The sequence below is a fragment of the Oncorhynchus gorbuscha genome, linkage group LG13, assembly GCF_021184085.1.
Source record: "Oncorhynchus gorbuscha isolate QuinsamMale2020 ecotype Even-year linkage group LG13, OgorEven_v1.0, whole genome shotgun sequence".
Taxonomy (NCBI): Eukaryota; Metazoa; Chordata; class Actinopteri; order Salmoniformes; family Salmonidae; genus Oncorhynchus; species Oncorhynchus gorbuscha.
The window spans coordinates 76,068,784-76,091,930 of NC_060185.1; the positions used below are offsets into that span (position 1 = coordinate 76,068,784).

The 23,147-nt window shown below is 43.1% G+C and overlaps 1 protein-coding gene across 1 annotated transcript in view; it reads right to left on the reverse strand.

The window, feature by feature from the left end:
* Positions 1 to 23,147, reverse strand: part of LOC123993529 (LIM and calponin homology domains-containing protein 1-like) — a 151,688-nt gene that overhangs the window by 14,009 nt on the left and 114,532 nt on the right. Inside the window, 14 exon segments of the mRNA XM_046295777.1 lie at positions 3,087 to 3,251; positions 4,040 to 4,110; positions 4,113 to 4,131; positions 5,430 to 5,552; positions 6,142 to 6,173; positions 8,501 to 8,606; positions 8,889 to 9,019; positions 9,313 to 9,424; positions 10,890 to 11,231; positions 12,238 to 12,724; positions 12,980 to 13,140; positions 13,291 to 13,417; positions 14,967 to 15,005; positions 16,404 to 16,829. Of these exon segments, the coding sequence (XP_046151733.1) occupies positions 3,087 to 3,251; positions 4,040 to 4,110; positions 4,113 to 4,131; positions 5,430 to 5,552; positions 6,142 to 6,173; positions 8,501 to 8,606; positions 8,889 to 9,019; positions 9,313 to 9,424; positions 10,890 to 11,231; positions 12,238 to 12,724; positions 12,980 to 13,140; positions 13,291 to 13,417; positions 14,967 to 15,005; positions 16,404 to 16,829 (2,341 nt within the window).

A 23,147-nucleotide genomic window follows, 5' to 3' on the forward strand; every position in this document is an offset into this window, starting at 1 on the left:
CCTAGAGGAGCTGGCTGCTAAAGAACTCCAAAAGACGTAGTGTGCTAATACGGTTTAGTAAACGTTGTTAAACTGGAACCTTGTTGTTGTGTCATTTCGAGTTAACAAAGGGTACCGAAACATTTCTGCTGCATTGAAGGTCCCCAAGAACACAGTGACCTCCATCATTCTTAAATGGAAATAGTTTGTAACCAACAAGACTTCCATGAGCTGACCGCCCGGCCAAACTGAGCAATCAGGGGAGAAGGGCCTTGGTCAGGGAGGTGATCAAGAACCCAATGGTCACTCTGAAAGAGCTCTAGAGTTCCTCTGTGGAGATGGGAGAACCTTTATTGTGAATTTTCAGTATATACGTGGCAATTATATATTACAGAAGGAGCCAGCAAAACTAGTGTAAGTATTTGTGCTCGAGGTCATTGGACACAATTAGACATGCACGTGGTTATTCTTGTAACTTATGGCCAACTATGGTTACAACCCTTGGGTCTTTTCTGGAACAGGGGTTCCCCTTTCAGAAGAGTCAGCAGGATAAGATCTATTGATTATTCCTGTAGAGTGCCAAGGTCTGTTGCTATTAGAGGTCGACCGATTAATCGGAATGACTGATCATTTAGGGCCGATTTCAAGTTATAACAATCGGAAATCGGTACACCGATTTTGCAGATTTATTAATGATATTTTTACACCTTTATTTAACTTTAGGCAAGTCAGCTCAGAACACATTCTTATTTTCAATGACGGCCTAGGAACGGTGGGTTAACTGCCTCGTCCAGGGGCAGCACAACAGATTTTCACCGTGTCAGCTCGGGGAATCCAATCTTGCAACCTTACAGTTATCTAGTCCAACGCAATAACGACCTGCCTCTCTCTTGTTGCACTGCCTGTTACGTGAATGCAGTAAGCCAAGGTAAATTGCTAGGTAGTTAAACATATCTTATAAAAAAACAAATCAATCAATCATAATCACTAGTTAACTACACATGGTTGATGATATTACTAGATATTATCTAGCGTGTCCTGCATTGAATATAATCTGACTGAGCATACAAGCATCTAAATATCTGACTGAGCTGTGGTAGGCAGAAGCAGGCGCGTAAACATTCATTCAAACAGCACTTTCGGGCGTTTTGCCAACAGCTCTTCATTGTGCGTCAAGCATTGCGCTATTTATGACTTCAAGCCTATCAACTCCCGAGATGAGGCTGGTGTAACCGAAGTGAAATGGCTAGTTAGTTAGCGCGTGCTAATAGCGTTTCAAAAGTCACTCGCTCTGAGCCTTGGAGTGGTTGTTCCCCATGCTCTGCATGGGAAATGCTGCTTCGAGGGTGGCTGTTGTCGTTGTGTTCCTGGTTTGAGCCCAGGGAGGAGCGAGGAGAGGGACGAAAGCTGTACTGTTACACTGGCAATACTAAAGTGCCTATAAGAACATCCAATAGTCAAAGGTTAATGAAATACAAATGGTATAGAGGGAAATGGTCCTATAATAACTACAACCAAAAACTTCTTACCTGGGAATATTGAAGACTCATGTTAAAAGGAACCACCAGCTTTCATATGTTCTCATGTTCTGAGCAAGGAACTTAAACGTTAGCTTTCTTACATAGCACATAATGCACTTTTACTTTCTTCTCCAACACTTTGTTTTTGCATTATTTAAACCAAATTGAACACGTTTCATTATTTATTTGAGGCTAAATTGATTTTATTGATGTATTATATTAAGTTAAAATAAGTGTTCATTCAGTATTGTTGTAATTGTCATTATTACAAATAAACAATTATTAAATATTTTTTATTTATAAAAAAAGAAAATTGGCCAATTAATCGGTATCAGCTTTTTTGGTCCTCCAATAATCGGTATCGGTAGTTGCTATGGTCCTACATGCATTAAACTATTTCTGTGACTCTACAGGTTGCATGTCCTAATGTTAAGGCAATATGATAACGGTGGCTAAATGCCAGAGGTGATAAGCCATTAAGAGGAGTTACTATGAGTATGACGTAAGAAGGACAAATGTATAAAACATGTGTGCCAAGGCTGGAAGGCAGTTGTCTTTATGATGCAGCTCGGCTTTTATTATGAAGTAATAAAAAGTCTATTAAACCCACATGCTCCAGTATTTGTGAAATATGATTGACCAAAAATTTTCCACAACAAACCATCTCTGCTGCCCCCCCCCATCAGGCCTTTTTGGTAGAGTGGCAAGACAGAAGACATTCTTCAATAAAATGCACATTACAGCCCGCTTGAAGTTTGCCAAAAGAATCTCAGACCATGATAAGCAAGATTATCTGGTCTGATGAAACCAAGATTGAACTCTTTGGCCTGAATGCCAAGGGTCACGTCTGGAGGAAACCTTTCACCATTCCTCCGGTGAAGCATGGTGACGGCAGCATCTTGCCGTGGGGATGTTTTGCAGTGGTATGGACTGCGAGACTAGTCAGGATCGAGGCAAAGATGAACGGAGAAAAGTACAGAGAGATCCTGAGCGTTCTGGAACAGGTTCTCAGACTCGGGCGAAGGTTCACCTTCCAACAGGACAACGACCCTAAGCACACAAGCCAAGAAAACGCAGGAGTGGCTTCGGGACAGGTCTCTGAATGTCCTTGAGTTGCCCAGCCAGAGCCCAGACTTGAACACGATAGAACATCTCTGGAGAGACCTGGAAATAGCAGCAAAGCGCCCCATCCAACCTGGCAGAGCTTGTGAGGATCTGTAGAGAGGAATCGGATAAACTTCCCAAATACAGGTGTGCCAAGCTTTTAGCGTCGTACTCAAGAAGACTTGAGGCTGTAATCTCTGCCAAAGGTGTTTCAACAAAGTACTGAGTAAAAGGTCTGAATACTTATGTAAATGTGATATTTTAGTTTTACATTCTTAATAAATCTAAAAAACTGTTTTTACTTTGCCATTATGCGGTATTGTATGTAGATTGACAAGGGGGAAAAAAACAGAATAATGCTGTAACGTAACAAAATGTGGAACAAGTCAAGGGGTCTGAATACTTTCCGAATGTACTGCATATACATATTTACAACACGTTATTTTAATTTGAAAGGTAACCCAATATAACTTCTCCTCTCACCCCCTGTCTCTCCAGCAGCTCCTGCTTGCGTTCCCAGTCGGCCAGCGACCGGACGATGGTGTCCTGGGGGTCCATAGGCGCGGGGGTATCCCCCCGGATGGGCGAGGGCAGGGTGGAGGAGAGGGGGGTCAGAGGGGCCACAGTCTCCTCTAGTATCCTTCGCTCCTGTGGAAAAAGGGAGGGAATGAAGAAAAGCGGGAGAGCGAAAGAGGGCGGGAGGGAGAGAAATATAATATAATAATATATATATAATATATGCCATTTAGCAGACGCTTTTATCCAAAGCGACTTACAGTCATGTGTGCATACATTCTACGTATGGGTGGTCCCGGGGATCGAACCCACTACCCTGGCGTTACAAGCGCCATGCTCTACCAACTGAGCTACAGGACCACCAGAAATAGAAACGGGGGAGTAATAGGCAGGGAGGGAGGAGGGAGAGTAATAGTGAGGGAGGGAGGGTAATGGTGAGGGAGGGAGAAAAATAGTGAGGGAGGGAGGGAGGGTAATGGTGAGGGAGGGAGGGAAGGAGAGTAATAGTGAAGGAGGGAGGGAGAGTAATAGTGAGGGATCGAGGGAGAGTAATAGTGAGGGATCGAGGGGAAGTAATAGTGAGGGAGGGAGGGGGAGTAATAGTGAGGGTGGGAGGGGGGGGAGTAATAGTGAGGGTGGGGGAGGGGGAGTAATAGTGAGGGAGGGAGGGGGAGTAATAGTGAGGGTGGGAGGGGGAGTAATAGGGAGGGGGGGGAGTAATAGGGAGGGAGGGGGAGTAATAGGGAGGGAGGGGGAGTAATAGGGAGGGAGGGGGAGTAATAGGGAGGGAGGGGGAGTAATAGGGAGGGGGAGGGGGGGGAGTAATAGGGAGGGAGGGGGAGTAATAGGGAGGGAGAAATTGGGGTTTGTATTCATTCAGCAGCCACTTTCATATTCGCACACACACTCACTCAACACACCTCCTCATGGTATCTCCTCTCCTCGTCTTCCACCTCTCTTTGCGCTCTCTCCCACTCCTGTTTCAGCTTCTCTGCTCATGCTGGTACTTCTCCTATTACCATGGCAACGAGAGATGGCACACATTCATCATCGATGACATGTCATACAGATAGACGGATGGTCAGAAAAGATGCCTATTGGACCATAAAGCATATTGGGATTTGCCATTTTTCGTGTTTTAGTAACTAACAAAGTACTTATCACTCTCCCTAAAACATGATGATGGCTCATGACACTTTGCTTCATGAAAATCCAATGTCTTGAAAACTTGACTGCTGACATGCAAAACATGTTGGGATTGTAATCAACAAGGAACTATTGAAAAGAATGTGTCTTTTTCATTGAAAGGTGGAAGACTCAACTTCAGACTCCTTTTGAAATATGAAAACATCTGATTAACTTAGATTTCGAATGAACTATCCATTAACATTGGATTTCATCTAAAATAAATATATTGTGTTATTTCAGGTCTATATTAAGTACCAATGAGAAGCATGAGCCAATCATGTGACAGGAAAAAGTGGGCATACACAAACATAGCATGCGTGTATGATGAGGGTTGTAAAAGAGAGAAAATACATTAAAAAGCTGCCAACCAAAGAAACAGACACACCATGCACTGACAAGGTGGTTTAGGAGTCTAAGGTGACAAGGGTTCATGCATCAGCAAAGCAAACCCTGTGGGTGGATCTCAATAGTCTAAAATGGCTTTCTTTTCTTCTCACCTTCATCTGTAGATTTATAGATCTGAGAATATAGGTTAGGCGAGGATGAAGAAAATAAGGCTATTTGGAGTATTGAGACACATTATGATGGGTAGGTAGAGGAGGAGAGCGAAGTTGACTGGCGGAAGATTTGGGGCTCTGGCGAGTGTGTGAGACACGCAGGTCATGCCATAGCACACAGCTTTTATTGTGCAATGCTGCCGCTCTGTGGCCACTGTGCGCACAGCAGTGAGTAGCACATTGGGGGTTGACTTCAGACTCAGAGCAGGCAGATGACTAAGCAGGATTGTGGTTAATTAAAATGTGTCTGCAAGCTAACAGAAAGTTAGCACCTGCTTTGGGTAAATGTAACTGGTGCTGCAGACCATAGATTCAGTAATCAGCAGGCTTATTCGGGCCTATCTTTAGCTAAAGTCAATAGGACATCATGCTAACTCAGGCCTAGCTTTAGCATGCTAACTCTGGCCTTTTGTTAACATATTATTAGCCGTATACTAACTCAGGCCTAGCTTTTCTTAATGAGTATATAGCAGCATGCTAAATCAGGCCTAGCTTTTGTTATTTAGTATTTGGCAGCATGCTAAAATCAGGCCTAGCTTTTGGGTCTTTAGTAGCTTAACTCTACCTGAAGCATGCGCTCCTGCTCTTGCTGCCACCTTTCCTGACGCTTTCGCTCCTCATTTGGGTCCCAAGACCAGCGGTCACCCCGCTTAGCCTGGGCCACTACCGGGGATGACACCTGAGTGACCTGATAGAGCCCACCCAGAGCTCACACACGCACACACGCCAACCCACATATTCATAAACCAAAGTACACACACATCCACAGAAAGGGAAGAGAGGAGACAGTTGATCTACAACAGCACTATGTCCATGCTAGCCAAAGGTGTCCTACTAAGGAGAGAGAAAAGAGCGAGAGATGAGGGGATGAAGTGCAAGGCTGGGCACTTTGTACATAATCCTCATCTGATTGGTCATTGTTCATTGGCTCAACCTATCAAGCATTGGGTTTTAGGGAGGTACTAAATATATTAGAAAAACAACAAATGGATTGTGCTCAGTAGACAAAACGGAAAAACACGCTCTGAAATGGAGTGAAACAGAGCCAATAATGAACTTGCCCAATAAGAAAAGTTTGTTTTGGTTTCACGGTTTTGTTGCTGTGTGCCCTAATGAACACAACCCTGGATTGTCTGTTAAAATGCATTGTATCCAATGCATTTGGGACGGTATTGACACCATTGTTTTTGTGTCAACCAGATGAGAACTAGTAAAACCCCATTTAGAACTCGTACCAGGAAAGATTATAGCAGATGGAACAGTTAGAATGGACTCACCGCTGCTGTACCACGCTCCTGCTCTGCCCCCTCTATGAAATAGAGATACAGTGAAAAGGGTAGTCGGTTAGAAAACAAACATTGTTCAAAACACAGGAACTGTTGCGGAGTGGACATGATCTTTTTAGTCATTACACTGTCTTTGTGTGAACGCAAAAGCTATTTAAATAATGAATGTCAAGTAAAGGAATGAGGGAATGAAGTGAAAGGTGGCAGGGAACAAATCTAGGTGAGAAGGTATGAAGGTGAATATTGAGTTGCTGAAAAGCTACAAGCTGTGTGGTATTTGTCATTACTGAGTGGCTAACAATTACAGTTTCCTGTGCAAAAGTACACTAAAAATCTACATTCAACAATTCTTTAACACTTTACAAGAAGTTTCTCTTATTTATTTAAAACTCTTACTTACAATTTTTTGCAGTGTCATGTACACGTTTAAAGTGTCGTTTAAATACAAAACAAAATTGACAATGCAACTTTTATAACAGTTACATACCAATAAAACATTTTTTTTTTAAAGACTAGCCTGCTGGTCTTACTGAGTCGATAGGAACATTAGCCCAAGCTATTTAGGAGGGATATCACACCTGGCACAAATGATTGTTTAGTTCTGTTTTTCCTGCTGAGGGGTGCCCTATACCTGCGCCCAGAGGGGAGTAGTTCAGAGTCTGGGTACAGGGGGTGGCTTGGGTCTAAAATGATTTTGTGAGCCTTGGCGGGCCCTGACCTTAAAGATCTCATCCAGGCCTGTCTGTTTGACACAAAGTACCTTGCTTGCTGTAGTGATAATCCTCAGCATATTTCTCTGGCTGACAGTGGCATTACCAAACCAACAAACAATACAAAAAGTTAAAATACTCTCAATGAAAGATTTGTAAAACAGAGTCAGTATAGTGTACATTGAAAGCTTGAAGTCTATGCACATCTCTTTGGTCTTGTTGGTATTGAGGACCAAGTGTGATTTCTCACACCACTCTACAAAGTCATCTAGGACCGGGCCGTGATGTTCCTCGTCATCATGCAACAGGCTGATCAAGGCAGTGTCATCAGCAAACTTAATGAGGTGTCTGTTAGGATGGGAACTAGTACAACTATTAGTGTACAAGATGTACAGGAGTGGGGGCAAAACACATCCCTGAGGAGAGCCTGTGTTGGTATTGCGTATGTCCGACACGTGGGGACCCATTTTGTCTCGCTTTGAGCGTTGGCTCAGGAGGTCCAACAGCCACAAAACTAGCCCCCATCTAAGGAAATTGTGTTGAAGGCAGAAGAAAAGTCAACAAACAGAACCCTAAATGGGATTTGACACCCTCTAGATGTCTATAGACCATGTTAAAGAGGGTAAGAATGGCATCATCAACTCCTCTGCTAGGCTGATAGGCAAACTGAAATGGGTCAAGAAGCTTCAGGGTGACGCTGAGAATATGACTTTTCACAAGTTTCTCAAGGCATATCATTACTAAGGATGTCAAGGCGACAGGGCGGTAGTCATTCAGCACAAAGGGATAAGATGCTTTAGGAATGGGTATAATTATTGAGTTTTTCCACAATACTGGCACGTGCTGCTGATCGAGTGAGGATAGGAAAATGTCTAAAAACACCAGCCAATTGGTTCAGCACAGTGCTTTAACACATGTCCACTTATTTTGTCTGGGCTTTTGTGTGTGTTGCATCCCCTGAACAACTTTAAATCATCAGACTGTTTAACAACAACTCTCCCAAACATTTGTAACGATGCTTCCATTTGTTTTACCTCCGACACAAAGTTGTCCGATTCAAATCTTAAGAAAACGTTCAGTTCATTAGTAACACTGTAGTTATACGTAGAAATGTTGTATTAACATTGTTACTATAGTAATTACAGCATTATAAGACTCCACAGGACTCCAATAGTAAATGACAAAACCAGTAGAGTGAGGAAACAGGTTTCCAATGCTGTCACCCAGCCTCCGGGGAAGCCATGGGGAAAACCTGTGCTATGCATGAGTTCGTGAACCCCAAAGAGGGTTACAGGCAAGCTCAACTAAACAGTGAGCAGTTTACCTGGCGTGGTGAAGAACTCCCAACGTAGGCCTAACCTAGGGTTGCCGGTTGCTGGTGGACAACTGGCACTGTTAGCCAGCTCTATAGCACAAGCAAGGAGAGGGGAGGAAGGAGGGAGGTTAAGGGGGTGAGGAGGAGAAAAGGAGGGGATAGATAGAGAGTTCACAAGCAAACATACAGAGTGCCAGTTGGAGACGCAAAGGGAAAAAAAGTGTTTGGTGTGAGATAGCATAGCTGAGAGGGCTGCGGGAAATAAAGACTTTTGTCAAAAAGGCAGTTGGAGGTTAATTCTGTTCTGAAAACAAATTTTGCTTACCTGTTGTGGGAGCTTCACATGGTGGTTTGTTTCTGACAGGTCCTGGATCAGCCAAGGTAGCAACTTCATCTGCTCTCCGAGACACCTCCAGGCTGGGCTCACTGACCTAAGATCATCCCAGAAAAGTCAGAAACACAATGATCAAAACATGACCAGAGGATTCTTCAAAAATATTTATAGTTAGAATGTATCAGAGAGAAATTTAATTGATAGATTTGTGATACCCTATTCTACACAGTATAGAATCAGGTCTGTTCTACATTTCTATCTGAAAGTTCTATGGCTCTGCACACTCCTGGGTACGGCTTCTGCTTGAGGTAGAGCAGCGCACAAATGATGGACTATTCGCAGCATTGGGGGCCATTGATTGGTTGGCAGGTGATCTCACCGGTGCGGTCATTGGTTGAGCTTGTTGTGTGGCGTGCTCTGATAGGACTGGACGGAGGATAGTGGTGTTCTGTCTAGTCGCTGTGGCATTCATACACACTTCTGTTTGTTCTTTGGGAGCTTGTTGTGACTCTGAAAACCAGACGGACACATGTCTAGATGAATCAGAGCAAGACTCTGCATCAGAGTCTACGGTAAGCCCAGACAGTGTGTCCTAATGTGACTTTAACCACAGGAAGACCAAGATGAATAATTTGTTTAACAGCTTAAAGTGTTAATTTGCTAATCAGACAATGAGTAATAAATTCCTAGAATGCACATTGAATAGCAAAAGGATTTGATGGTTTATAGAAACAATATAAATGACAACCACTAGGTGTCAGAGTAGCAGCAGTTAGTCTCCTAGGTAACACATAGGAACAGACCTGTAGCTGGAGAGGGCTGTACTGCAGTCTCTGTTGTGTTGGGCTCCTCCCCCAGTGGGCCTGCAGCAGACCTGCCTCCCGCCTCCACAAGACATTCTGTGCTCTGCAGCTCCTGTAGGGACACCCACAGGAAGAAATAGTCTGATTATGCATCCTCCTCCTTCCTTTTGTTGAAGTCATGACCTTTCTGACACAATGTTGCTTTATCCTATCTATGGACTGTATGTAGGCTTTCAGTCAGCAGTTTGCAGTGGTGGAAAAAGCACCCAATTGTCATACTTGAGTAAAAGATATCTTGATAGAAAATGACTTGAGTAAAAGTGAAAGTCAACTAGTTTTATCCTGCTTGAGAAAGTCTAAAAGTATTTGGATTTAAATATACTTAAGTATCAAAAGTACATTTAATTTCTAAAATATACTTACGTATCAAAAGTTAAAGTATAAATCATTTCAAATTCCTTATATTAAGCAAACTAGACAGCACCATTTTCTTGTTTTATTAATTTACAGATAGCCAGGGGCATACTTCAATACTCTCATATAATTTACAAACGAAGCATGTGTTTAGTAAGTTCGCCAGGTCAGAGGCAGTAGGGATGACCTGGGATGTTCTCTTGATAAGTGTGTGAATTAGACCATTTTCCTGTCCTGCTAAGCATTCAAAATGTAATGAGTACTTTTGGGTGTCAGGGAAAATGTATGGAGTAAAAAGTACATAATTTCCTTTAGGAATGTAGTGAAGTATAAGTTGGCAAAAATATAAATAGTAAAGTACAGTACAGATACCCCCCAAAAACGACAGGATTGCTGGGTCCCCCCGTGGACAGTTGAGCTAACTTAGACTAATGTGATTGCATGAGGTTGTAAGTATCAAGATAATTTCCCAGGACATAGACATATCTGATATTGGCAGAAAGCTTAAATTCTTGTTAATCTAACTGCACTGTCCAATTTACAGTAGCTATTACAGTGAAATAATACCATGCTATTGTTTGAAGAGAGTGCACATTTATGAAATTGAAAATGTATTAATAATTAGGCATAATTAACAATAATGCACATTTGGGCAGTCTTGATACAACATTTTGAACAGGAATTCAATGGTTCATTGGATCAGTCTAAAATGTTGCACCTACACTGCTGCCATCTAGTGGCCAAAATCTCAATTGTGCCTCAGCTAGAATAATACATTATGGCCCTTCTCTGGCATTTTAAAGATTGTACAATCATTTTTTTTAAATACATATTTTTTTCTTTGTATTATCTTTTACCAGATCTAATGTGTTATATTCACCTACATTAATTTAACATTTAAACAAACTTCAAAGTTTGCATATCCTTGCTACAGGCAGTTAGATTTGGGTATGTCATTTTAGACCATATAAAAGGGGGCAGATCCTGAAGAGGTTTAAGTAGTACTTTCAAGTATTTTTACTTAAGTACTTTACACCACTGACAGTTTGTCAAGATGCAAGCCACAATTTACATTGTTCCAAGTCTTTTCAGACCTTTTAGATAATGTATGTTTTTTTTCCACAGAAACAAAGCCGGCTGGCTGCATGTAATTGAGTGCTCACCGAGGGCAGTGAGGTGGGCCGGCTAGGCGGTGTAGACTCCTGTGCATTATCCTTCTTCTGGGCATCACTTTCTCCTGGCACTGAAGATGATGTCACTGCAGTGCCTGTGCTTGTGCCACACTGTGCCACTTCTGGCATGGCTGGTAATAGACTTGCCCTGGGGGAGGGGCTGTGTGTGGGTGGGGGAGTGGCCTCACATGGGTGTGTGTCAGAACCATCAGAAGAGGCTGTAGGGAGGGCAGGGGAGGGGTAGAACCGTAGAGGGGAGGTCCTTCCCTCGCTCTCTGGAGTGGTGACCTCATCGTTTCCCATGTCGCCGTTCACTCGCAGCAAGCCGTCCACCTGAGTACACAGGTTAGAGACTGAAGGCTTAGAGAACACACACATGTATACATACTACAAAGATGCATTTCAATGTCAAAATCAAACACTTAAAACACAATTTTAGAGATACTGTATCCATGCCAAAAATATCCTTCAGACAGCAATACAAGAACAGTCAACTGGGGTGAACTCCCAAATTCCACAGCAACGACTGCATTATGACCACACAGTTGTACTCCAGACCACCCAGACCGGAAGTTGCCATGTTGTAAATAAAACCGTAACTCATTCATGTAACTCTGGCCTATAAGCTATTCAGCTAGCCTGATAACATGCTGGGACTGAATGAAAGGCTGTAATGCATGTGTGAGGAGCACAGAGTACTCCAGACACACAGGGGGGTTTGTTGAATGAAGGGGGACTCACTACCCAGAATCACCCCCTCAGTCTGTGTGGTACTCTCTGTCTGCCCAGAGACCCACTTCACATTGAGAGGGACTACTTGTCAACTTCTTAAGTCAATACGGAATAGAGCCCCCCATTCAGGCTCCCCTCAGCTCCAAATAAGAGATTCCAGACACAGAAGTGAAAGAAGTCCCGGTTTGTTCCCATAATAACCCCAAAGCATGTTATCTTCCTTTGGAATAGGCCCATTTGGCAAATGGTTCCGAGGATGAAAATGAACATCCTGTTATGCTGAATTGAGATGTTGCAACAGACTTTGGGGAAGAAGGAAAAGGGATTTATATATTTTTGTCTGAAAACATGACACCTAATCTCCATGGTTTCTGTCTTCTATTCTAATTTAAATGCCAAGATCAGGGTTCCATTTACACAATACATTTGTGTGCCCTTGGAAGACCAGGCTGAACAAAACATTCAAACTACTTTGAGGGATGAGTGGCGAACAAGCCCACGGCCCCCCTGGTAATTTAAACCTTTGTTCAAACACAATGTTACAGTAAAATACACTAGTGATAACACTGATAAAACCCTTGCCATTAGCTGGCATTTTGTGCCACACCTTGCCTGGCCTGGGTCCCACCAGCATCTGCATGCCCTTGGGTTGATTGTAAGGCTTGGGCATCAGCAAAGGCACAGACTTGGGTGAGACGGCCCGGATCGAGGGGTTTGGTTCAGGCTTGCGCGACCGAATCTGGGGGCGATGAGACAAACCCTGGGGGAACCCCACCACCTGGGCCTCAACAGTAGCGGTAAACTTGGGTGCCGGGAGCGACTGCTGCCTCAGGTACTTCAGGGGGCCATTTGTATCTTCTTCCGGGGAGGTGGGGGTGGGAGAACAGGAAGTGGGGGTGAGGGTGAGACGTGTGTTGGTGGTAGCGGTGGGATCCTCAGAGATGCTCCTGTCCAGCAGTTTGGGCAGTTGCAGGCGCTCCAACACCGCTTCACTGATGGTGAAGCGCTGGGCGTAGCGGTGGAGGACCAACGCTGCCTCCTCAGGGGTGCGGGCCAACCGGTAGGCCTCGCGGAGGTCGTTCTCACGACGCTCCCTAGGGGAGGAGAGACGGTAGGACAAGATGAGACAGGGGCCATGTGACTGGCTACACACTGACAAAAGCATCATTGTTGAAACATGCTATGATCCCCTGATGCAATTATAAAATAGGTTGAGGCCAGGATGAGATAAAAAAAAAACACAGGCTACGAGAGAAGAGAGTAGGTATAGGCCTATACAGCACATGGAAACAACCAACAATATGGAAACCAGGATTCGATCTAAAATGGAGGATTTCCTTGTGACGTACTTCTCCTCAACAATCTCCCGGTAGGTTTTGATGCTCTTCCTCCTCTGAGAGATGGCCCCCCCTTCACCCGTCATCAGCTTCTCCATCATCTTCCTCTCTTCCTCCTTCTTAATCAGGTCCTGGGAGACGCTTCTCCTGCGACTCTTCCACCGGGCTAGGTCCTAACAGACCGACAGTAGATGTGTGACTGTATGAATGCTTGAATGTGTAGGTGTGTGTGTGCAACTGTATGATAAAGTGTGAGTAAGTGTAAATGTGTGTATAAAAGTGTATTCGCATGTGCATATGCGTGTGTGAGAGAGAGTGCTTACATCCTGCCAGTGGTCCTCTTCCTCCTTCATCATGTTGTACTGGTTGTGCATGAGCTCGTGGCGCACCTGGCTGTGGTGTGGCAAGATGGCGTCCTCCTCACAACGCATGTCAATCATGCTCACACTTCTGAGGGGAAAAAAAGGAGAAGGATATGAAAGGAGTTATAGAGAGATTCACTGGGAGAAAAGTAATGTATATGGTATAGACAGAAAGAGTTTTATTTTAAAGGAACATAAGATGGAGTAATGTTTGGAGTTGCCGTAGTGATGAAAGTTCAGCCAGGAAAGGTCAAACTGAGTCGATGGTTAGATGCACCTTCTCAAACCCAAAAAGGAACTCACCATGATTCTGACAATACCACACATATTATTGGATATTACTCTTCTGTATATATTAGTTTGTATTATACTGTGTAGAACCATGCAGAACAGAAGGCAGCAGCGATAACGTTAATAATTAAAGGCAGATTATAACAACATGTAAAGCAACATGCTATATAAGGTCATATATACAGTAGCCTATCTGTACAACAGCACAGAGCATCAGTTATACATTTGATCCAGGTTTTTTACTTTTGAGAACCACAGTGAGAGCCTCATACCTTGTACATATACTTGTTTGTGAGTGTATGTGACATGCATCATATGGTGAGCTCTCTAGTCTCTCTAGCCTTCCACAATTTTCAAATGTTCTGGCTTCACAGCGTCTGCATGTAATAGAACATGAGTTTGTCATAGAGGAACTACGTCACTGTCTACCATCTTATCCGCTTAAATAACATACTAAATAGTATCTAGCAAGATGGAGATCACAGAGGTTATTTTTAATGAGTGCATTTCGCAAGTGGCTAATTAACATCAACTAGCTTCACTAAAACTAACCATCTGAAAGTGTCCGAAACCCTACCTCTTCAAAGAGTATCAAAAATAAATCCCATGGTGCCCCCCACCCCAAAAATAATTATGTATGCACTAATGTAAGATGCTCTTATCCAGAGCGACTGCTAAATGACTAAAATGTAAATGTTAATGTAAAACCACTGCAAGGTTTTGCATGCAAACTTTGGTTTTGAATCTTCATTCAGGCATGTCTGTCTCCTGATTTTAAAAAAGAAAAAAAAAGAAGAGTTGTCTGTCTGAAGAGGACCCACCCCAGAACAATCTTCCCCCCTTATCGAAGTTGCCAAAAGAGTCCGTCATTGAAATCAGACCCTAGTCACTGCTGTTGCCTAGGGTTTGGGGTTTACGAGACTATGAGCTGTCCACAAGACAGGAGAGTGATCTAGGTGCATCCTATTCCACAGTAGACCCTCGAAGGCTATAAGAGACTCACCAACTCGGTGAGGCTGGATAAGTGGCTCACAGACATTTTCAGGTGCACCCTTGCAGTTAGGATTCATGCGCACGTCTAGAGTTCCAGCGTTTGCTTTTGAGAGTGAGTGTGAGACATGCAGATGACAGATCTTAATTTGAAGTCAACCGCTAGACCCTCCCAACTTCTGGCAAATAAAAATGAATAGGATGGGTGTAACATGGTTAAAAGTCCAATAGTCCAGAGTTACACCCATCAGCTCCGTACAGATAGACATGTCTAGAAGCTGGCATCCTTGATGGGATACTTTGCAGGTGTGGTTTAGCAGGGATGTGCTGCCGATGGGTAACAAAGAACCACTTACTCTGGGTCATCTGATACACTAGCAGCTCTGTGACTGAATCTACGAAAGCAGAGACATGGAGAAAGAGCACAAACACTAATGAACAAACACACAACTACAACACATACAGATCTGGACACACAACGCAATACATACAGATATGAGAATGTGTGATATAAGGAATATAGGGGCGTGTTGAAAACACCTGTAGGTTTACTCTATGGGTTACCGTTGACAACAGAATGAGCTCTTTGTAAAGAAACAAGAAAGTTTAATGAGATACTTACTATAGGTTCAGTATTATTACAAAATGAGCAATTACTGTCTTAAATACAAAAACGATGGGTTTACAGTATAGTTGTTCTGGCTAGATCTACAGATCTACAGAAAACAGTGTCCATTTGAACACAAGGTGGCACTCTAAACAAGAACACAGCCAGCTCAGCACTTGGGGAGAAAAAAAAAACACTGAATTCACTGCACTAATATAGGCCTCTACAGAATATTGTATGGCGCAGATGGAAATGATCTCATGATGCAGTCTAAAATAAAACTAGCATTAAAAAGCATGCATATTTTATTAGCCTGCTCATAACGCATCTTCAAAGATGGGGTTCTTCGTCTTTCGCCAGAACAATACGCAATTTGGAGGCTTGGGTTAACCGGTTTAAGTTCCAGGCCAGAGGGCTTTTAAAAGCTGCCTTTCTGACGTTGGGAAGGATGCGAGTGAAAGTGTGTCTTGTGGTCCTATTAAGACTGGCCACAAGACTGAGAGACGAGCGGTCTTATGAAACGAACAGCATTTAAATTGTTTTACGGGCTGTATGTATTTGTCATATCTGCCACAGAGCGAAAGGCCATTTTTCTACTACTACCAGTGCATTCTGGTAATAGAGTTTAAGTCTACTCTATGTAATATGTTTACCATGTATGCATATATCTGCAAGTGTTTAGGCACATTCATGCATACATGCACAGCCCTGTATATTCAACAATTATTAAATAGCAACACTCCTTGGACAAAGCTAAGAAAGTAATACAATGTAAATATGATTGAGGGAGTTGCTGTAACCAGTGTGTATTTGAAATGGTCGAATTTCAGAGGTCACCATGCAAGGTTACTTAAAAGGTCACTGTCATTTCTTCACATGCGCAAAAACATACAAACCCAAATGAACAAATAAAATATATAAAGTATAAATAGAGAAAGGTCATGCATTCTTCATGTTTGCCATCCAGAGGTGTGCATCACTGCTCGAGGTCATGGCCACATGCGTATGAAGCAGGATTTCTAAACGTCTACTGAAGGATGACAGGTAATGTAGTTCTCTGTATCTGATCTGTGTAGGCTGGGAGAAACTCAATATGTTGTGGCTGTTATGGTGTGATGCTCCTCCCTTAGCCAACTGAGCATTTTGTATCGGTCTCTGAATCCTAGTCAATGAACGACAAGCTCACATTGGCGGGAGGTCGTCGTCAAGCCAAGATGGACATTTCTCCACCGCCGGTTTGTTGCCCTCGCGACCTTCAACCTCCGACTTGCCCATGCGACCCTGGCAGGTGATGGTCAGCGTGGTAGTTGCCCCGGCTGAAGGAACAGGCAGGAACTGGTTTGGACCAGTGGTGCCGCCGTGTTTTGGCGAGGTAAGGGCACGGCGAGCCCATACGTCGTCATTCCTCCCAGTGTCTGTCGCCAGGGATATGGACAGCCCCACCTTCTTTTGCCCTGCCTTCTCCCTGTAAATCATGGGAGGGAACTTCCTGGATGTGTCCAGGCTGGTCCTGGGGCTAAGGGGGCTCGTCACGATGATGGAGGTAGTCATGGGGCTGGTTGTCAAGGATGACGGACGGTATAGTTCCTCGGAGCATGAGCGGACGGGGCTACTGCTGAGAGAGTGGTTTGGTTAGCATTGACCAAGGTCGTAGGGCATTTGACATGATTTCACTATTGAAATAACAATAAAACAAAATTAGGATATCCAGATACTTGAAGTAAAAAATACAAAAAAGTCTCTTGACCAATCATAATTACGCAAATGCACATGGCAGAGGTAAACAGCGAAAGGCTGCTATCTCCAGTTGTTTTTGGCAAAAAGCAACAGGGTCGTTCCATGTTATTTCATCAAGTCATGACACCTACCATTGTTCAGATTGTTCTGAAATTGTTTCTGAAGTTAGAAACAGATCATTCAGCAACTTTATTTTGTGGAAATATCATTTTCTCAGAGAACTTATGCTAATGAATTGCACCCAAATTGACCATAAATATTTTTAAGGATTCATACAATATTCAATAATTATAGTACCCAACATCCAATTTGGACCTCACATTCTTCAAACTTTGTCCACCTAATAGTAGGAACAGTACCATCTAGTGGTTAAAATCTGGTGATATCAGGATGATGGATGGGACATAAAGCTAAAAACTTAAAATTACTAGTTTCTCTGAACAGGGGAAAAATACAAATTAACTGAGAATACATTACATAGGATGAAGAAACAATACTCCGATCCGCAGCTTCATACTTCTTGAGACAGAGAACTGATACTATATACTTGTTTTTGGGGTGAGATTGACGTGAGGTGTGGGGGGGTATGTGGGTGACTTGCCAATTTCTTTGGATTCCTCATGTCTTAGTCATAGTTAGAAAATTATTTGGTACTATATTTAATGAATATTATCTGAATCTTATATATTAAAATGGCCAATTTGAGCACAACAAATTAGCTTAATTGTTTTGAAATATCATTTAATCTCTAAGGAATTATGTTCCACAAATGCTTATCTTAACTGTTTAACAAATTATTTCAGAACAATCTGAGATTGTCAGTGTCAAAACACTTCCTTGTTCTTTTTGAGTTGGAACCACCCAACAGTAAAAGAGAAGTCAGATTTTTGCCATAATATAATTGATTCTGTTACAAAAAGGTTCTGGTGAGTGTCATACATTGATCGGTTTCAGGTCTTTTGGAAACTCTGTTCGGTGCACGCTTGTAATTTCTATTTGAAGTGGGGAAAATAGCATACCGATGTCAGGGCAGCCTGGAGGGCTAAATACGCCACTAAAAACTATATTAAATCATTTGTTTTATTAAGTATCTCAAATGACATGGTATATCCTTGCAGGTAACAATATCACAAGGATTATCTAATTTAATTAAAAACAAAGCATTAAAATAGGCCGAACAAAAAAAAGTAATAATCGTAATATAAAGACATCGGCATTGACTCGAATGGGTTTGTTCATAAGGGTTGTGGAACCATTTCAAACACAGATGCAGAATCATACCCAAACACAATATTCTATTATAAAAACTCACATTAGTACAGCTGGAAGGTAGATTTGTGAAGAAAAGCAGATAAAACACTAGTGACTCACAAAGATTGTATTGGGAGAAAACCCACAATAGCTATAGCTAGTCTGCTTTGGTAAAGCTTTCCCCCGTGGATTTTTTTTATTTGATTCTTTGCTTGAAACATAGGCGCAGTTAAATTAAATAGCCCCACTCTTAATAAAAATGGTCAATACACATGGTTCAACTTACTAAAAATTATTTTTCTCCCCACTCATATTATACTAGGCCTTACATTCTACCAGAGTCATTTTCATTATCACACCGTTACCATTGAAAATGTGGACATGTCTTCTGTCATAGAAAAAAATATCTAACGTGTGCCATTGAAAATGCGTACATCTTTTCAGGCAATGAGAAGGGTACGCCATATCCCAGCCCTGGTCAGGGAGCCCTCATTTCCTACTTCCTGAGGGTGGGTTGTCAAATACTGTAACACAGTATGGGTAGGCTAGCTAGACATTGGCAAGTATTTGGTGTGTGCGTGCAAGGCTGTGTCTATATCAAATGTGTGTGTGTGCTTGAACAAGCAACGTGTTTCCAATATACAAAGGCAGCATAGTGACTTGCTGATTATCTCCAACCAGTGCCATAGACCCATTCGGTATTAGATAGATCGCAGCAGCCCTGCCCATCTCTGGGGAAAACAACCTGTGGTTACCTAGGTTACCCCATTGACTTACAGCAAAAACATTTAAATGCAATTTTCTTGTCATCTGCTTGTTTTAGTCAATTAAAAACAACATTTAGGAACTGTACAACATGTCTAAAGATTACTTTTAAATATTGCCTTCTCCCGAGCTCAGTATTGCCAACTTAGCGACTGTCGCTATATTTAGCGAGTTTTCAGCCCTTCATCGACTTTTATTGGTAAAAGATTCTAGCGACAAATTCAACTATTTTTCAGGTTGCCTTTGGGGACTTTTGACAATGAGGGTTTCTATGGTTTTAATTGCATTTAGCGATTTTTCCCACTGAATTCTGCTGCAAACAACTAACAGAAGCCACAGCAACGACGCACACACAGGCAGAGAAGCACCAGGAGAGGGGGATCTGGCGGGAAAGGGGACAAAAAAAACGCTAGATCGGGGACCGCAAATTGGTACGGTGGGGACTCGGTGTCCAAGTAGACTACAAGTAGACTACAAAGAATGGTGAGTTGCATCCAAGGAACACCATACATACTGTGAAGCATGGGGGTGGAAACATCATGCTTTGGGGCTGTTTTTCTGCAAAGGGACCAGGACGACTGATCTGTGAAAGGAAAGAATGAATGGGGCCATGTATCGTGACATTTTGAGTGAAAACCTTCCATCAGCAAGGGCATTGAAGATGAAACGTAGCTGGGTCTTTCAGCATGAAAATGATCCCAAACACACTGCCCGGGCAATGAAGGAGTGGCTTCGTAAGAAGCATTTCAAGGTCCTGGAATGGCCTAGCCAGTTTCCAGATCTCAACCCCATAGAAAATCTTTGGAGGCAGTTGAAAGTCCGTGTTGCCCAGCAACATCACTGCTCTAGAGGAGATCTGCAAGGAGGAATGGGCCAAAATACCAGCAACAGTGTGTGACAACCTGAAGACTTACAGAAAACGATTGACCTCTCATTGCCAACAAAGGGTATATAACAAAGTATTGAGATAAACTTTTGTTATTGACCAAATACTTATTTTCCACCATAATTTGCAAATAATTCATAAAAAATCCTACAATGTGATTTTCTGGATTTTTTTCCTAATTTTGTCTGTCATAGTTGAAGTGTACCTATGATGAAAATTACAGGTCTCTCGTCTTTTTAAGTGGGAGAACTTGCACAATTGGTGGCTGACTAAATACTTTCATGCTCCAGTGTAACACCCATCTATCCAGAAACAAGGGAACAAATTAATTCCATTTGAGTTTGCGCATCTCAAATAGCCTCTTGTAATGCACATTGGTGGTTGTTTTACCTATGACCTATTTTACAATAATGGTGCCGAAGAAGGATGTTATGTGTCCCCAACCGATTGTGTGTTTTTGTTTGTTTATTAGCGCTTTTTTGTAACTTGTTTTTACATAATGTTGCCGCTTACCGTCCTCTTATGACCGAAAATAAATTTTGGACATCAGGACTGCAATTACTCACCACGATCCCTGTGATTTGCATAAAGAGGTGGAGAAAAAGGGGCCAAAGGGTGGGGTGCCTTCTAAGAATTCGTAGGCGATCGAATAAACCCCCACTTCCTTCCATTCTGCTAGCAAACGTGCAATCTTTTGAGAATAAAATAGATGACCTACGCTTAAGATTACAGAATCTAGTAGCCGGGGACTTGAATGCAGGGAAACTTAAATCTGGTTTACCAAATTTCTATCAGCATGTTAAATGTGCAACCACAGGAAAAAAATAATTAAAAACTCTGGACCACCTTTACGCCACACACAAAGACGCATACAAAGCTCTCCGTCACCCTCTATTTGGCAAATCTGGCCATAATACTATCGTTCAGATTCCTGTTTACAAGCAAAAATGTAAGCAAGAAGCACCAGTGACTAGATCAATAAAAATGTTGTTAAGATGCTAAGCTACAGGACTGTTTTGCTAGCACAGACATGAATATGTTCCGAGATTCCTCCGATGGCATTGAAGAGTGCTCCACAACAGTCATTGGCTTCATCAATAAGTGCATCGATGCAGTCGTCCCCACAGTGACCGTATGTACATACCCCAACCAGAAGCCATAGATTACAGGCAACAGCCTCACTGAGCTAAAACATTCAAGGAGCGGAACTCTAACCCGGAAGCTAATAAGAAATCCCACTATGCCCTTCGATGAACCACCAAACAGGCAAAGCGTCAATACAGGACTAAGATCGAATAATACTACACCGGCTCTGATGCTCGTCGGATGTGGCCGTGCTTGCAAACCATTACAGACAAAGGTAAGCACAGCCGAGAGCTTTCCAGGGACACAAGCCTACCAGACGAGCTGAACTATTTCTAGGCTCGCTTCGAGAGGCAAATGGCACTGAAACATGCATGAGAGCACCAGCTGTTCCGGAAGACTGATCACAGCAGCCGATATGAGTAAAACTTTTAAACAAGTCAACATTCACAAGGCCGCAGGGCCAGATGGATTACCATGATGTGCACTGCGAGCATGCGCTGACCAACTGGCAAGTGTGTTCCTGACATTTTCAACTTCTCCCTGTCCGAGTCTGTAGTACCAACATGTTTTCAGCAGGCCACCATAGTCCGGTGTCCAAGATCACTAAGGAAACCTGCCTAAATGACTACCGACCCGTAGCACTCACATCTGTAGCCATGAAGTGCTTTGAAAGGCTGGTCATGGCTCACATCAACACCATTATCCCAGAAACCCTAGACCCATTCCAATTTGCATACCGACCCAACAGATCAAAAGATGCCATTTCTATTGCACTCCACACTGTCCTTTCCCACCTAGACAAAAGGAACACCTATGAGAAAATGCTATTCATTGACTACAGCTCAGCGTTCAACACTATGGTGCCCTCAAAGCTTATCAATAAGCTAAGGACCCTGGGACTAAACACCTCCCTCTGAAACTGGATCCTGGACTTCCTGACAGGCCACCCCCAAGTGGTAAGGGTAGGTAACAACACATCCACCACGCTGATCCTCAAAAAAGGGGCCCCTCAGGGGTGCGTGCTCAGTCCCCTCCTATACCATGTGGTGCCAGGACAACAACCTCTCCGTCAATGTGATCAAGACAAAAGGAGATTATTTTGGACTACAGGAAAAAGAGGACCGAGCACGCCCCCCATTCTCATCGACAGGGCTGCAGTGGAGCAGGTTGAGAGCTTTAAGTTCCATGGTGTCCACATTGCCAACAAACTAACATGGTCCAAGCACACCAAGACAGTCGTGAAGAGGGAACAACAGAACCTATTCCCCCTCATGAGACTGAAAAGATTTGGCATTGGTCCTCAGATCCTCAAAAGGTTCTACAGCTGCACCATCGAGAGCATCCCGACTGGTTGCAACACTGCATGGCAACTGCTCGGCCTCCGACCGCAAGGCACTACAGACGGTAGTGCAAATGGCCCAGTGCATCACTGGGGCCAAGCTCTCTGCCATCCAGGACCTCTATACCAGGTGGTGTCAGAGGAAGGCCCTAAAAATGGTCAATGACTCCTGCCACCCTAGTTGTAGACTGTTCTCTCTGCTACCGCACGGCAAGCGGTACCGGAGCGCCAAGTCTTGGTCCAAGAGGCTTCTAAACAGCTTCTACCCCCAAGCCATAAGAATCCTTAACACCTAATCAAATGGCTTCCCAGACTACTTGCATTACCCCCCCCCCTCTTTTACACCGCTGCTACCCTGTTGTTATCATCTATGCATAGTCAATTCAATAACTTTACCTACATGTACATATTATCTCAACTAACCGGTGCCCCCGCACCGGTACCCCCACTGTATAGTCTGGCCATTGTTATTTTACTGCTGCTCTTAAATTACTTGTTACTTTTATTTCTTATTCTTATCTGTTTAAAAAAACTGCATTGCTGGTTAGAGGCTCACAAGTAAGCATTTTACTGTAAGGCTGTTGTATTCAGCGCATGTGACTAATAACATTTGATTTTAGTTGAAAGCACCGACAGTCATTCTGGAAAAGAGCGTATGTTAAATGACTAGAATGTAACTGTAATCAACAGTAGCCAAACAACTAACAGGCAGGAGGCCTTAAGAAGTTGCTACAGGACGGATGTCAAAACAACTGCCAGGAACACAGAGCGACTCATCAGAAATAAAAAGAACGAACATTGCAGACTCCTGGCAAACACCAAAACCCCAAACTTCTGAGCTTGGTTTTCACATGCAGCGAAAGAGG